At 39.6% G+C, this 15,928-nt stretch overlaps 1 protein-coding gene across 1 annotated transcript in view; it reads right to left on the bottom strand.

The window, feature by feature from the left end:
- Nucleotides 1–15,928, bottom strand: part of LOC112115929 (TM2 domain-containing protein 1) — a 36,045-nt gene extending 20,117 nt beyond the window's left edge. The window contains exons 1-4 of the mRNA XM_024213155.3: nucleotides 15,680–15,928; nucleotides 13,319–13,392; nucleotides 10,114–10,222; nucleotides 5,509–5,600 (exon numbers count right to left, since the gene is read on the bottom strand). Coding sequence (XP_024068923.2) covers nucleotides 5,509–5,600; nucleotides 10,114–10,222; nucleotides 13,319–13,392; nucleotides 15,680–15,837 — 433 coding nt within the window. The 5' untranslated portion in view covers nucleotides 15,838–15,928. The remainder of the gene's footprint in view (nucleotides 1–5,508; nucleotides 5,601–10,113; nucleotides 10,223–13,318; nucleotides 13,393–15,679) is intronic.

Raw genomic sequence — 15,928 nt, 5'->3', positions numbered from 1 at the left:
TATATGTTTGCTGATGTTGTTTTAAAGGAAGTCACATCGGTGAACTGGTGGAAGTTACATAAGCACTTGGATTCAGAGACTGTTGAAGTGATAATCTCACTTTTAACAGCAGTAGCTTCTGCCATGTAGAAAGAATATTTTCTTCCTTTGGACTAATTTGTTCCAAATTGAGAAATTGTTTGGGACCTGTAAAAGCAGGAAAGCTTGTTTTTCTTTTCCAGATTATGAACAAACAGGAAAATGAAGGTGAAGACGATGGAGTTAGCTGCAGAAGCCAATGTTTTAAGTTTCTCACGTTGACCTGGCTGACATAGTCGATTTAATTTTTGTTTTGTTTTTTAAATATTTCATTTAACTATTTTAGTTAAAAACAATTTTAACAAAAACAAACCTGATTTTAAAAAACTTGAATGTTTAACTAAATTCAAAAATTCATATGCTTGTTTTGTTAAAATATTATATGTTTGCTGTTGAAGAAAAAAATCCAGAATATATAACATTGTTGGTTTAGTTAAATAAAACAATTTAAATGTCTGTCTGGTGATGTTGTCCTCCTAATACAGCATGGCAAGAAAATCCTCCAAATATTAATGATTAACCTGTTGAATTGGAGATAGTTCATCTCCCAATGACTTCAAAATATCTGCTTCAATTACCTTTGGTAAAAGAAATGACCAAACAATCATTCATTTTCTGATATAGCTGTAAAACTAATCTGAAAAGTTTTTGAAATAAATCACTTTAAAAATGTATAGTGTGTACCTTCTAAAAATGAAACCTACATCTATCTCTGAGTTCTGAAGAATATGTATTAAGGTTATAACAACCAACAAGAATGCACTTTTATGTAGAAATCCATGATTAAATCAAGTCTTTTTAAATCATGATTTAAATCAATTTGATTTAAATCAAATCCACCCCGCTTTCCTTACAAAACGTTAGATGTTTCCGCTATCCATACAACTTTTTGGCTTCAATGGGTATGTCTACACTGCAATTAAAATCTCCCCGGCCGGCCCGCGCCAGATGACTCAGGCTCGCAGGACCTCAGAGCCCTGGCTCCAGCCGAAGCCTCTACACTGCAAGTAAACACATGTTAACTAGAAATTTTTTCCCCCCTGTAGAGGTAAGAGCAAAGAACCTTTGATAGCTCATTAAAAATGGAGGATTGTTGCAGGATTGCAAGATGTTTAGAAGTCTGGACAGTACGGGTGTTGTGTACTCTGTACTAACTCTTCACAATGATGTAGTCAATGCTATTCACTGCCAAAAAATAAACTTTATTTTAGACCTAAAATGTTAAGTTAGAGGTCTGGATTTTTTGATACTCATCTAAAACTGAATTACAGTATTCTCATATTTGGGGAGAGGGAGAATAAAGTTTCTGAATGAAGGCTTATGCAATTTTAGCTTGAAGCCTTGTTTGTTTGTATGGCCAAATGGAAATATGGAGGTTTACAAGTAAAGTTCAAATCCTAATTTAAATCCCAAGTGAGACTGAGTTTGGTGGTCTCACAAACACAAAACATGAATTGGTACTATATGGCACCATGGACCCCCTTGAGAACAGACTAACAAAGATGGAAATAGCAGGGGGCTTACAGCTCAGAAGAAAGGTGCATCAGCAAAGCTGCATGGGGAAGCTTTCACAATGCCCGGCTAAAGCCAATGCTTTATTTCTCCATCTTCATGAGAATTAAATTCACTCAATTAAAGAGGAAATACCTTAGAGTGAAAGCCTTTGCCATACTATTTATCTAACAACAGGAGACTATTATTTTGTGACATCCTATTTTGCCAGTTTCTTGAAGCAAGAAAAACTGGTTTATAGTCTGCCTTTGTATTGTCAGGATTTATACCATCTTGTTAAAAAATGGTATCTGTTGTATGTAGAAAGGTCAGTGAGGAAAATCGATGTGTGCTCCAGCTTTTAAAGTACCATGCAAAGCAAATGCATGTATCTTGTCTTTAAAGGCAATGTGCCAAATAAACACATTTACAAAGTAGTAAGCACTATACAGCTTCATATAAGGATAGTCTATGAATGACAGTTTTTTCAAAATATGAATTCAACAACAATATATATTGTGGTAAAAGAAGAAAAACAACAACTAATTTTTAAGGTAACCTGCTGCTTTGCAGGTCAGCTCCTAAACGTAATTTGCAGGAATTTAATATTTAAGAGGTATCTTGTTTGACAAAGCACAAGAATTCTCTACAAGAAGTTGTGTGATTAGTTACCAGTATTCTTTTTGCTTCATTCCTCTCAATCCTTTCAGAGGGAACAGCTTCCAAGCTTTATAAGAGCTTATCTTGCAAATATTTTAATTGTGGCTAATATCTGTGTACTATATTTCAGGTCCGATTGGTAATTTAAGTGTAATACATATAAGAATTCAAAGCCAAGATTTCAGACATCTGCATTAAAAGTAGTGCACATCCTTATTCTAAGTCCAACTGATAAAATAAGAAAATATTTGTATTTTGAAACATTTGTTTTACAGAAAGTGGGCATCTAGAGTTATCAATTGCCTCTAAAAAAAAAAAAAAGGATCTTAGAAGATCTAATGTTTTTATGCAAATATAAATGTGCAAAATAAAAATGTGCTAATTATTGCATGTCAGAAAAAAAGGCCACGGAGGTTAACACAGAATTATCCATCAGAACAGAGAGCATTATTAGAAAAACATCACTTCATATTTAGCAGACAGAAACTCAAAGATCCCAGTTGAAGCAGTACTAGTGTACTTAGCTTCACCAGTCCATTACATCATGCAATCTAGAGCTATACAAAAAAGGCAACTGTTTGTAACATACTGAGAAACTAATGAAGCTTAGACAGAGAGTTTCTTACAATATAGTGAAGGTAATTCTAGCAGAATAAGATTTATGTGTACCTTAAAAAGCCATCATCATTTTCTTCATCCTGTGGATAAATCTGGCAAACACTATCTGAGGTAATTTTTATCACTGTGGGAAGTCCTATTAAAGCCAATAGCTTCAAACAGAATTAACAATAGTAAGCACTATCCTGAGTGGTAAGTGTTTGCAGGATCAGGTCCCATATTCTGTTCATGTTTACTTGTTTTTGTACATATAAGATTAGGATCTGGTCATGCAGATTTAGATATGACACACTTATCTATACATGTTTAGATACATGTCCAGAAATCTATAGGTTATTTCTAGTACTTCGTTTTCAAAACCAGTGGAAAGCAATCTGTAAATACCTTGAGTATCTTCAAAAAAGTTAGAAACAAGCAATTTAAAAATAACCTGAAATGATTGCAAGAGTGAAACTCTTACAATAGATTTTCTAAAATCAGTATCTTAACTAATTTCATCTAAAAGGTGGCAACTTTTTTGGTTGGGAATTTAAATATCTTAGTGGAAAGCACAACAATCAAATAGACATTAGTTTACATATTAGTAATTTTCATAGAAATAAAAAGAATTATGACAATGTATTTTGAAATAGAAAATATTACCTGAAATTGAAGATCACTACAGTTATTAATTTAAAATGTTACATATCCAGAATGGTTAATACAACATATTCAGTAAGATTTAAGGAAATGATCAGCTAAGACGTTGTAGAAAGTCATACATTCTCTTAAACGTAGACATGGGGAAATTCACACCAGATATTCCATCTTAACTTTGACCCTCAAGACATAGCTTATATAGCATTATATTGTGCAAGTTCCACAAAGACATTTAACTCATTTCAGCACACACATCGCTAATGTATAGTAACAGACTTACATTGAACTACAAGAATATATATCAAGTTCTATTTCACACACATTCTAACTGCAGAACATTAATTATATTATTCAGACACTAAGCACTGTTTTGAATTTAAAATGGGTATTTAGATAAGACATTATTATGGTTACAGGGCTAGCAGCACTTTTGCCTTTTCTAGTCTCTGAGTGCACTCCTACAGGTAACAGGTCCCATGCCTATATGTCTCCTAGGGTGGAGTTCTGCAGTTCTTGGACGCTTAGGGTGCTGTAGCCCAAGGCCCAAACTGTGTATCAACAATGCTTTCCCAGCAGGTCCAAATGGGTTTGGCACCTGCGGTTCTTCCTTTCAGGACTCTGTGGCCAGTGGTATTCAGTGACCAAAAAGCCTACTTAAAATTAAAATATTTGTTTATTTTAATAGTAGGAATAAAGCATTTTAAAATAGCCTACAAACACATCTACCTTACCCAAAGGCTTAATATCCCCTGATGGCCTAAATTCTTCCAACTCCTGTGTGTCAGTCTGTTCTCCCCAATGGCTCCCCAATAGCTACTGCCCTCCTCATGAAAGTCTTCCTTTTAAACTCTGTCTTTTGATCTTCTGGTTCCCAGGCCTTTTCCTATCCAGCACTGTCTCTTAACAGCCCTTGAGCGCTGAGAGAAAGTGGCTTATCTTGAACAATTCTTTTCTTTTCTGCTGGTTTTCCTTCTAGCTCCCTACTGAACTCAACCAATATATTCACACAGAAAGCATCCCAACAACCAGGTCAGCATAAACAATATTCATAAATTACAGAGCAGCTCCATTTCTGTCACACACATCTTCCTACAGTATATCTTCTACTATATAAAATATGTAATACTTAGAATACCCATAACTGATTCATAGCCTTTATACAACTGATTTCCTACACCGTGCTATAAGTTATATAAATTGTTAACCTGTACTGTGTAAAAGTAAATAAGGCATCAGTTAAGATTATTATTGGAAAGTTTACTGCGACTTTTCAGAGCTGTTTTTTTTAAGTGACTGCACAGAATTGAAGAACATTTATTATTATAACTGATATTTCTTGGGTTTTGACAGCTGAATTTTCTCAGTATACATTTTTGTAATGAGAATATTACTTACTGAAACAACTTAAAATCATTACACTACTCTGATCACCTTTTTAGTCACAGGCACTTGGACTGTTACCCAGGGATCCCCATCATGAAGGACAAAAGAGCGGAGGCCACATTGACTCTCTCAACAGCATTGTCCAAAGTCAGTCTTGGGGTAGGCAAGCTCAATTCCCATAATTAATGCTTAACCATAACATATATTTTCTCATCAACAGATCTCAAACAATTCCACAACAGAGGGAATACGGCTCAGAAAGGTTAAGTGATTAGCGCAAATTCATACAATAGACGGGCAGCAAAGCTGAGAACAGAACATAGGCTTGCTGACTGTCAATCACATGCCCTATCCCCTGAACTACAGCACCCTCCCCTTTGTCACTACTAAGTTCAAGAGGAGTTATGTCCACTTAAATCAGGTCGGGATTTGGCCACAGAGCCATTCTAAACAGCTAAAACATGGACATGGTTCATTGCAAAAGGCTTTGCTTTTAAAGTGAGATGAGTACACTAGTTAGTGGATTTGAAAACACTGAGAATCAGAAGTCAGTAGTTAAGACATAAGTATGCGTGTAAACTGGAGTCATATAGAATTAACGTTTTATTATTTAAAATCAAAACAAGAAAAAAAACTCACCTAAGGCAGGATACCCAAGATAAAATCTATCTGCTCCCAACCATCCAAGAAATAAAGACAGAGCCACTGCCACTTTGTATGAGTAACCATTTCTGCCAAAAGACACAAGTAAAGATGACTGTGGTGGAAACAAGATATTAAGTTGTGTATATTCTGAATAATTAAATTAGAAATGACAGTCAATTGCCTAGTAAGTTTCCTTTTATGAAAGAGAAGACTTGTGTTGTTTAGCTTACACAATTTTAACTTAGTCTTCAATAATTCAACATTAAAAAACTAGTATAATACTATTATCTGTGTAGACATCCACTGTAACATGGACCTCAAGAGTGTACTTGGGCTCCAGCAGAATTTCCATCCTTTTTCTTAAAGTGGATTATCATTCTCGTTCAAACAAGACATGAGCCAGCTGTTGACACAATCCTAAGTTTCTAGAGTATTTTCCTATCCACTTGTGCATTCTGGGGCACAATTGATTGAAAAGCCCCAGAGTTGCACCAAATGCGCCTGGTAGGGTCAGTTCCAGGGCCAAACAGTGAAACAGGAAGCAGGGCCGGCTCCAGCTTTTTTGCTGCCCCAAGCGGCGAAGAAAAAAAAAAAAGCAGCGATCGGCGGCACTTTGGCAGCTGCTCTACCAAGCCGCTTCGTTCTTCGGCGGCCGGTCCTTCCCTCCAAGGGACTGAGGGACCCTCCGTAGACCTGGATGTGCCACCCCCTTCCATGGGCCGCCCCAAGCACCTGCTTGCTGCGCTGGTGCCGGCCCTGACAGGAAGTGTACTGGGCCAGATGAGGTATCAGCTAAGGTAGGCATTCATCAATGAGATTTGGGGAAGAAGTCAGCACTGGCCCATTGGTGAAAGTTGTGGGAGCAGCCTCGGATGAGGAAAGGGTCAGATAAGAAAGGAGAAGTATTTAAGATAAGGATACATTTATTTTTAGATTAATCTATCACAAATGAACAAAAGTTGGCTGTACAAAAATGTACTGCTAGCAAAAGATGTCAAAATTACAGCCCTAAAGATGGAGGAAGCCCTTTAGTTATTCACACAGATATGGCACAAGCAGAAGTGAAAGGCTCCCTGGACTCTCTTCTGAGATTGCCAAAAAGAGTGCTACCTAGTATCAACTGTTGTAGTGATGTGGACATGCCCACTGGTAGCTTTCAGTCACTTTTGAAGTGAGCTTAGTGCTAATCAGTGAACCTAGAGATGCTATTCCTCTTAACAATCCCAGAGCCATCCACTGCCACGTTAGGGAAGAACCAGCCTTGGAAAGGGGCAACAGAACCAAGTGTCATTAGAACCTTAAAATATGCAACAATTCACTATTCTGACACTTGCATGGCTAAGTATCAGCAATTAGTGAAAGTGGCCAAAATAAAGTCTTCGACACATACTTGAATAAAAATATTCATTTTCTCAAAGGCAGTGGCCAAGAAGGGATACAAACGCCTTTAATAAATATTTACATTTTTGCTTATTATCTGGCTTTAATGACCCCACTACTGAGATATTTACTCCTTCCACATCCCCCTCCTATTTCACATTCAAAAAACTTCCCTTCTGTTATCCTCTTCCGTCCATAATGAGCAAGTGCTGTTCTTAAAGATCACACCATTTGGTTTGATCTTCTAGTGCCTTTTATCATTTCTCCAAAGACTTATGCCCATGTTTCCCATTTCCCAAGTAATTCCATTGACTCTAACAGAACTCATAGTGCCTAAAGTTAAGCATGTTCAGGGCCTACATACATTATGCAGAAAAGAACATGCCATGCCAATTTAGAGCACTCCTGGATTTGGAAACAACCCTTTCATATGGGAGCAATCAAGGAAAAGACTCCCAATCTTTCTTGGTGGAGCACTCTAATGCAGAGTTCACAAGCTTTTCTTTGAGATACTATGGAAGTCACTTGTTCAAAGTATGCCTGTTTACATACACACACCAAGCAGCTGTATCAACTTTATTCAACAGCAACACAGAGAGATAGCTTTATCTAGTGGACTGACATACTGTTGAGACTCTAGCTCTGAGTTCTAATAATTGATCTGCTACTTAAGATTTGTCTACAGGGTGCTTTAGTCTGTACCAGAGGGGTGTAAAATTTTAGCCCATTCTAGCATATCATACACTAACTGGCCTGTGTGAACCCTGCTGGCATGCACTAAAAATTCCCTAGTGCATATTCATGTAGTACTGTTTGAAATGGGACTAGATTAATAGACCCTATTGAACTTTTAGTGCATTCCAGCAATGTCACACAGGCCAGTTAGTGGACAACATGCTAGTGTGGACTAAAATTTACATCACTCTTGTGCAGACTAAAACACCGTGTAGACAAGTCCTAAATTGTGGACTTGAGCAAGGCACAACCTCTGGTTCTCCACCATCCCATCTTTAAGATATAACAATACTTAACTGCTTCAGAGAACTCACTGATGTTTGCACAATTTGAAAGTGACAGATGTTATATAAATATCAATATGAGAATTCCATCACTTTAAAAAGTTATTTCTGAATACAATTTTCTTGTTTTAAATTCCGTTCACTTCTTTCTAGTAGAGGACAGTCAAGTTCTCCAACAAAACTCAAATGAGGCACTGAAAAAGCTCAGAAAAGCACCTGGAGTGATGGTTAGGTTTACTGTTGTAATATCAAATACCTGTGTAGAATAATGTTACCATGACTTAAGGGATAAAAATGGCCTTATAACAGACTGGTAATGGTTTTAACTATGCAGATATTCATTATAACTACCTGTATATAGACTTGACAACTTGTTACACCTATGAAAGTTGGGAATATTAAGGAATTTACCCTTCCTAGAAATGACAGCACACTACATGCTTTGTGACATTTTTCAAGAGTGCATGCAAAACTCTGCCTGTAGCCACAGCTGAAATTTACAAGAGTTTTAAACAACTCAGCTAAAAGCTGCTTTCCTGTATAAATAGTCATGGGAATGGTGAAGCCAGGGAAATTCTTTTAAGTAATCATGGGAAGAAAACTGCTTTTAGTACCTAGCTGAGAGGTAGCACAGGAGGACTTTTCCAATTTCATTTCTTGAATTTTTAGTTCCCAGTTGTGAACCCAATAAACATTTAACAAGCACAATACTGGAAATAATATTAATTCAGAAAAATCTAACAAGGGGAAAACCACCCTAGGAATTGCTTTATATTCCAATTAGGGAGGAGGGGAGAAAATTCTACTGCATTAGGCTAGATTTCATCTTGTTCTCCGGCTTCCATCACAGATGTGGCAGAGAGCAATAATTCTGATAGAAAGTGGTGGTCACAATTAACTAAGCTAGCAGTTTACTGTGGCTTGCTAAAATAATATGTTGGCCTTCGGTGTGTTGAGTTTAGACTGTCCAGCAAAATAAGTATAGAGAAATTAGTGGTGGAACTGGACTGAGCTACACTACACTAACATTTCACAAGAAGGTGGCTGAGATAAGCAAACTGATGAATAATAAGAATATCAAGTTAGCGGGAACTGGCTTTCCCACTAGTGATGTAGGCAAAGTTCAGCTAGGATTGCTGGAGCTACGATTTCCTAAGATTCTGCAGCTGGACAACAAAAAAGACCAACTTTATAAAGAAAAGGCCTCCAGGATTGCAGTAAAGAGGAGAAACAAAGAACATTGATAAGTGTACTGTCATCTTTAGTGTTCAATATTGAAGAGTAAAAATAATAATTGCAGTGCTTAGAAAGAATCCAGACAACACTCTGCACGGTTCACAATCTGTATGTAGAACTAAGTCAGTTGAGTCATCTTCACGGATCTGACGATCAGGCCCTTTAGAATGAAAAATGTGTGTTTGTAGACATCAAGTCACTCAAGAGAAGAGGTGAGAATTGGTTCCCCTAAAATGGATATTTAGGACTGCTGGAACAAGGTTTCAGTCCTTCTAAAGTTCACATTTTCCATGACAAGAAGCATTTCTGTTTCAGGACAATTGTTCAGCAGAGTAGCTATTAACAGAATCAAAGGCTTACGCTATGTCTACACTGCAATCAAAGGTGTGATTTGCATCACAGGTAGGCATGCCTGCACTAGCTATAATCTATTTGGGATGCTAAAAACAGCAGTAAAGACACAGTCCCATGTACTTTAGAGTGGGCTGTACAAGCCTGCTTGGTACCCTACAGTACGCACTTACATTACTAGCTTGTGCTGAAGCCCATGCTGCGGTGTCTTCACTGCTATTTACAGTGTGTTAGATAATTTAAATCTAGCATGGGTATGCCTACCAGATCTGCAAATCACACCTTCGACTGCAGTATAGATACCCTCAGAAGCAATATCAAAGAAAAAAAAAATCTAGCACAAAGGTAGATTTACTTAAATAATTATACATTTTGCCTTTAAGCAAAATAACAGCTTTGTTAGAACATCTCTCAAGTACCATGCTAGTTAATTTAACATTTGCGATGCAATGTTTCTAATAACTAATTCCTCTCATCTAATATACTGAAACAAAGTAGATTCATCTGTCTTTCCCTTTTCCCTCCTCCCTCTTGCCAACACATGCTACACCATTTAAAATTAGTAACATAAAAACTGAGGCAAACGTATAACAAAGCACAATAATTGACTTACACATTACGACATGCAATAGGTTTGTAAAATCCAACTTCCTTTCCAGTAAAGTTGTTTTCATTGCCACTGTGATCCTTACAAGTAATATTTGGTGCTGGATGACAAGGAACTGAGGACACAATGAGGATTATTTAAATTGAGCTATAACAGGCCATGCACCACGGTACACATTAAGATTCCAAAAACGCAGAGTGAAAGAAATGATAAGTTCTACCTGTCCACTGAAGTGCACACAGGCGCCAACTCCATGGGTGCGCCGGGGCTGGAGCACGACGGGAAAAAGCAGCCCCCCTACCAGAACCTCCCCCTCCCCCCCCCAGCGCCTCCTGCCCACCAGCGGGCCCTGCAGATCCGCGCCTCCCTCTCCCTCCCTATTTCCTGCTGCAGATAAGCTGTTTCGTGGTGTCAGAGGCACAGAGGAGGGGAGCGAGGGCACAGCGTGCTCAGGGAAGTGGGCGGAACTGGGTGGGGAAGGGGTGGAGCAGGGGTGGGAAGAAACAGGGTGGGGTCTTGGGGGAAGGGGTGGAGTGGGGGCGGGGCCTGGGCGGAGCACCCCCTAGCAGATTAGGAATTCGGTGTGTATGGAAGTGCAGACACCCAATACAATACACTGCTGGGTGTGACTGATGACTGGGTCTTTTGAACAGATACTATAACCTGTCTTGCATTAATTTCCCCCCCAGAATAAATGTTAAGCAAACACACAAATCAGATGACTCACCTAAATGTTACAATTTCTAGATCCTTAAAGTTTTCATTTTACTGTGGGAATGGCAGAAACCAGCACAGTCAACTTAAATGTTTTCTCTCTCTATGGTGAAGCATTCTAATTGCTTGAGTGCATTTTATTTGGCCAGTTTCTCCGCATCAAACTAGAGAGAAATACTGTTTTTCTTATTTTAAGTGATAACTGCTAAGGTTAAGAATTAGAAAAAGTGATGTTTCCTAAAGTTTGCAGAACCCCACCTGAGTTCACAACTTGCCACTTTCTAATGCTGAAATCAGGCATTAAGCAGGACAACATTTCAGGTCTTTTTCCTTTATTTTAATTCTGACTTTCAGTACTTGTAAATTATGTCAGCCTGACAAACCTACAGGCCATCGCCTACATTTCTCCACTAATTTCCAAACTTCACTATTGTTCCAATAGCCCCCGGGGCAAGAAGATAGTGTAGCCTTTTTTCTGAGATTGCCACTAGAAATTGGACTGGGACTAAAAACTCAGTTATTAGGCAAGTCTGGTAGGTGGATTCTGAGGCAAAGGTGGACTTTTGAATGCTATGTTAGACCCATTCTGGTTCTGCATGAATGTGTAATGGGCATTGCTCTGTGGGAAACCAAGGTTCAATTCCTACCCTGCCACAAATATCATGTGTGACCTTGGGCAAGTCACTTAAGTCTCTCAATGCCTCAGTTTCTTATCTGTAAGATGGAGATAACAGTACAACTCTATCTCACATGGGTGTTATGAAGATAAATACATTAAAGATTGGCAGGCACTCAGATACTATAGTGATGGGGGGTCATATAAGTCCCGTGGGTTGGTAGGTAGATACAAAGTTGTATTTTTGTTTAAGAAACAAAGAGGTTGAAGGTGGTTTTCTGATCTACTTAAAGAACAGGCAATAATTTATTCAAATGGTAAAAGCCACAGATTATCATCCAAAATGTTGACATCACTAAGGCTCCAATCCTGCAACTCAGTGGGATTACTCATGTACTTGAAGTTAAACATCTGTGTTCACAGGATTGGTGGGGGCTAAAATGGTATTTCAGAATAGGGTCTGGAGCTTCTGGCAACCCCAATGTGATTAGATTATATGGTCACATATGGATTTAACTTTTTATTGAGATGCCACTCTGGAGGAAGAGACAACAGATGTTGCAGGGTCCATTTAGAATAAAAAGGGAGCACATAAATAGTCTGGGATTTTCTTAAAACTGCCTAGAGCTGAGCAAATAATTCACAAAGAACAATTTACTTGGTGAATTAATTTAAAATTAATTAAAATTAATACAAAAAATTAATCTGTTAACCGAATGTCTGAGCTTACAACAACTTCCTGGAGTTTCTTTGTTGTTCAAATTTACTCTGAATTAGCTGTAAATTATTCAATAACTTGTTAGTTGTGACGGGTCTCAAGCCATATAGTATTGTTTCTGTTCACTCTTATAATCAGGAGCAGGGCTTGAAGGAGCATGGACCCCCTCAGAGCAGAGAAGATAATCAGGTTTGCAGAATTTTTTATTTCCAGTTTGTTTCCTGTATACCTGGGCTCAGATCAAGAATTGTCCCTCTGCTGTAATGAGAAATCCTCTCCCCCGCCCACAATATTTAATACTATATCTGTGAATGCTCCACAGTGTAAGCTTGAAATTAGCTTTTTGTAGCCATCTGAGTTAGTAAAATTATCATTCAAATATTTCTGGAAAGTGAATGCCAGAGGCGTACAAACATAGAAAGTGTGTTCAGTTTTAAATTTGAGTGCTCCCAGAACATTTTTTGCATTATTTGCCCAGGTCTATAACTGTCATAGTTCACTACTTCACTCAGCCTGAGAACATCTTACAAGATGAACACTATTCTAAGTGAAATGAGTCACTAATTTAAGTATTTTTACTGGTGACACTCAGGTGACTACCAGGTAATTTAACTCCAAAACACACATATATGTCACCTCCAGAAAAAGATAGCTTAATAACACCAAAAGTCTCCTGTAGTCGAGTGCTCTCTTAAGAAGTCATATCTGAAGAACATGAAGGTCTTCAAAGAGGTTCTATTTTGAAGTTTGTTCTTTTAGTAAATATATACTAAATCTAAGGGGGAGGGATCATTTGTTTTAATTTTTATGAAAGGTAGAAACCTAGAGATTATACATCCCAAGTCGAAGAGATCTACAGAAACCAACCAACTCCCACACCCCCAAAAAAACAAACCAACCCAAACACTAAACAAACTACTGGACTTGGCTCTGCTGATTTCTGCCAGTGTTTTAAGCATTTTATTTAACGCTCTACTGAAAACAAAATAAACCCATACAGGTTCTCTATACTTTCAATGGAACTGCATACAAAATGAATTCAGTAATAATATTGCATTACATTTCAAAATAACCAAGTTGCAGATCTATAAGGGCACGAGTTGAACACGTTCCTTGATAAATTCCTTTGATCAGAATGTATATTAGACTTCTGAAAGCCTTACCGTTTGCTGTGTGATTTGTACAATTCAGTGGTTCTTGTGTGCTATTGTCTATTTTGGGATCTTCACAAATATATGTTCAAATAATTAAGGAAAACCATTTTTTGTACCAAACTCTTAACTGTTCTGTAACTCAATGTACTACACCCTCTTCACCCACCTAGGATTTGAGAGCTCTCAGTTCAGTCAGTTTTCCTTCCCCTAGTCTCATACAGCACTGAAAATAAACAGTAAGCTACTCTCAATCTTAACTATAGCAGAGCTGTTGCTTTGCTATACAGTAACTCCTCGCTTAACGTTGTAGTTATGTTCTTGAAAAATGCGACTTTGAGCGAAATGATGTTAAGCAAATCCAATTTCCCCATAAGAATTAATGTAAATTGGGGGGGTTAGGTTCCAGGGAAATTTTTTTCACCAGACAAAAAACTATATATTATATAGATATACACACAGTATACGTTTTAAACAAACAATTTAATACTGTTCACAGCTATGATAATTGTGAAGCTTGGTTGAGGTGATGAAGTTAGAGGGTGGAAGAGGGAGGGATATTTCTCAGGGAATGCCTTGCTGCTAAATGATGAACTAGCACTCAGCTGAGCCCTCAAGGGTTAACACATTGTTGTTAACGTAGCCTCTCACACAAGGCAGCACAAACACGAGGGAGGAGAGACAGCATAGCAGACAGAGACAGACACACACTTTATGTGTAGGAGAGAGAGATACACACTGCCCCTTTAAGTAAGCTGACCCACTCTTAAGTGCATTGTCTTTTTAAGTGAATCAGGAAGTTGAGACAGCAGCTGCCCCAAGCTCTCTATGTCTCTCTCTCACTCCGTGTCCCCTCCCTGCTCTATATGGAGAAGGGGTAAGTGAGGAGCAGGGGGACACCCTGACATTAGCCCCCCCCCTCCCCTGCACAGCAAGCAGGAGTCTCTGGGAGCAGCTCCAAGGCAGAGGGCTGAACTGCCAGCAATTGATAGCCTGCAATTAATAGCCTGCTGGGCGGCTACAGCACAGGGAACTTAGGGGAGTGGGGAGCTGATAGGGGGGCTGCCGGTCGACCCTGGTTACAAGCCCCCACCAGCTAGCTGCAACGGGCTGCTCTTCTTGCAAGCAGTGGACAAAGCAGGCAGCTGCCAAATGATGTTAGAAGGGAGCATTGCACAACTTTAAACGAGCATGTTCCCTAATTGATCAGCAACATAACAATGAAACAACGTTAACCGGGACGACTTTAAGTGAGGAGTTACTGTAATACAGAAACACACTTCCCTAGGCTGCACGTTTGAATGCTGTTACCAATAACACCTGAAGGAAATATAAGTGGCTAACTCTTATAAGAAGAGTAAAAAAAACCTTCTCTATTAAAAGAGGGAAATCAAGCACCTCAAAACCAGCTTTTATTTCCTTGCTTTTTAGGATGAGTGTCAATGCACACCAGTAGTCTATCAACTGATGACTGATTCGCTGTCAAGTATTTGGTTAAAAAGAGGTTCCACCTACCAACACCACCCAACAGAATGAAAAGTGATCATTTGAAAATCATAAACTGTCACACATCTGCACCAGACTAATCCTGAACAGGGACTGAATTGTAAAACTTCCTACTTATGTTACCGAAGACTGAACTCCAAGGGCCAAATAAAGCAGGATGGGAAGTCAACTTTTCCTTGCTTACCTTCCACTTTTGATCTCCATTAATGTCAGCAATTGTCAAAAACTATTAACAATTAACTTATTGGAGGGAGAAGGTGGGAGCCAGATGTGACCCCCTTTAAACAGTCAATAACTTCCCAACAGGAATATGTCACCCCATATTTCTACCTACCGCAGTCTGCAGATTCAAAATTACAGGCTGATCTCTTTCCTCCCAAATGAATTATGTCCTGCAGAACCATCACCTCCGGGTGATTTGAACACTAACAAAACAAAAGGGAGACCCCTCTCCCCCCCCCCCAAAAAAACCCCCAACCACAAACCCCAGGAAAGAATCTCTCACTTCCCCTATTAACCAGCTCAGTCACTCTCCTCAGCTACTGTCACTATCCAGAGCCTCTGAAATTTCACTACTAATGGGGGCGGGAAGAAGAGACCCCCAAACCATCCCAAGCAAAGATCTTGCACCCCTCACAGAGGCTGATCTCAGCTGCGGTTACCTCAGCGTGGCCTGAAGAGCCGGGGGGGGGCATCCCATGGGATGGGGGGGAGGTAGTAACAAGCCTCGCCACACTCCCTTTGACAGGAGCACCAGGGGCTGGCCTGGGACACAGGCGGGAGCAGCCACAGAGAGAGAGACACACAGACCAGGCGTCACCATGGTAACCGAGCCCCCCACCGCAGCCCCAGCCAGACTCAGGATATTGCCCCAGCCTCAGCTCGTCGCACTTGAGCGGGGGCTCCCCGCCGGCAACGCCCTCCGCGGCGACACACGCCAGCCACAGGACGCCCAGCAACCGGGCTGCCGCTTGACGCCTCCTCAGCAGCAGCAGCCGTCGCCTCGGCCAGGCAGCCATCATCATGGAAACCAAGCCGGGCCGCCGCCGCGGCCTCAGCCGTAGGCGGCCTCGCGGGGAAGGGCGGCTCAGTGTGCAGCTGGGTACTTTGCCCACC

This window comes from Terrapene carolina, unplaced genomic scaffold, assembly GCF_002925995.2.
Source record: "Terrapene carolina triunguis isolate 2854851 unplaced genomic scaffold, T_m_triunguis-2.0 Scaffold211, whole genome shotgun sequence".
Classification (NCBI taxonomy): Eukaryota; Metazoa; Chordata; order Testudines; family Emydidae; genus Terrapene; species Terrapene triunguis.
This window is presented reverse-complemented; position numbering and strand designations above follow the sequence as displayed.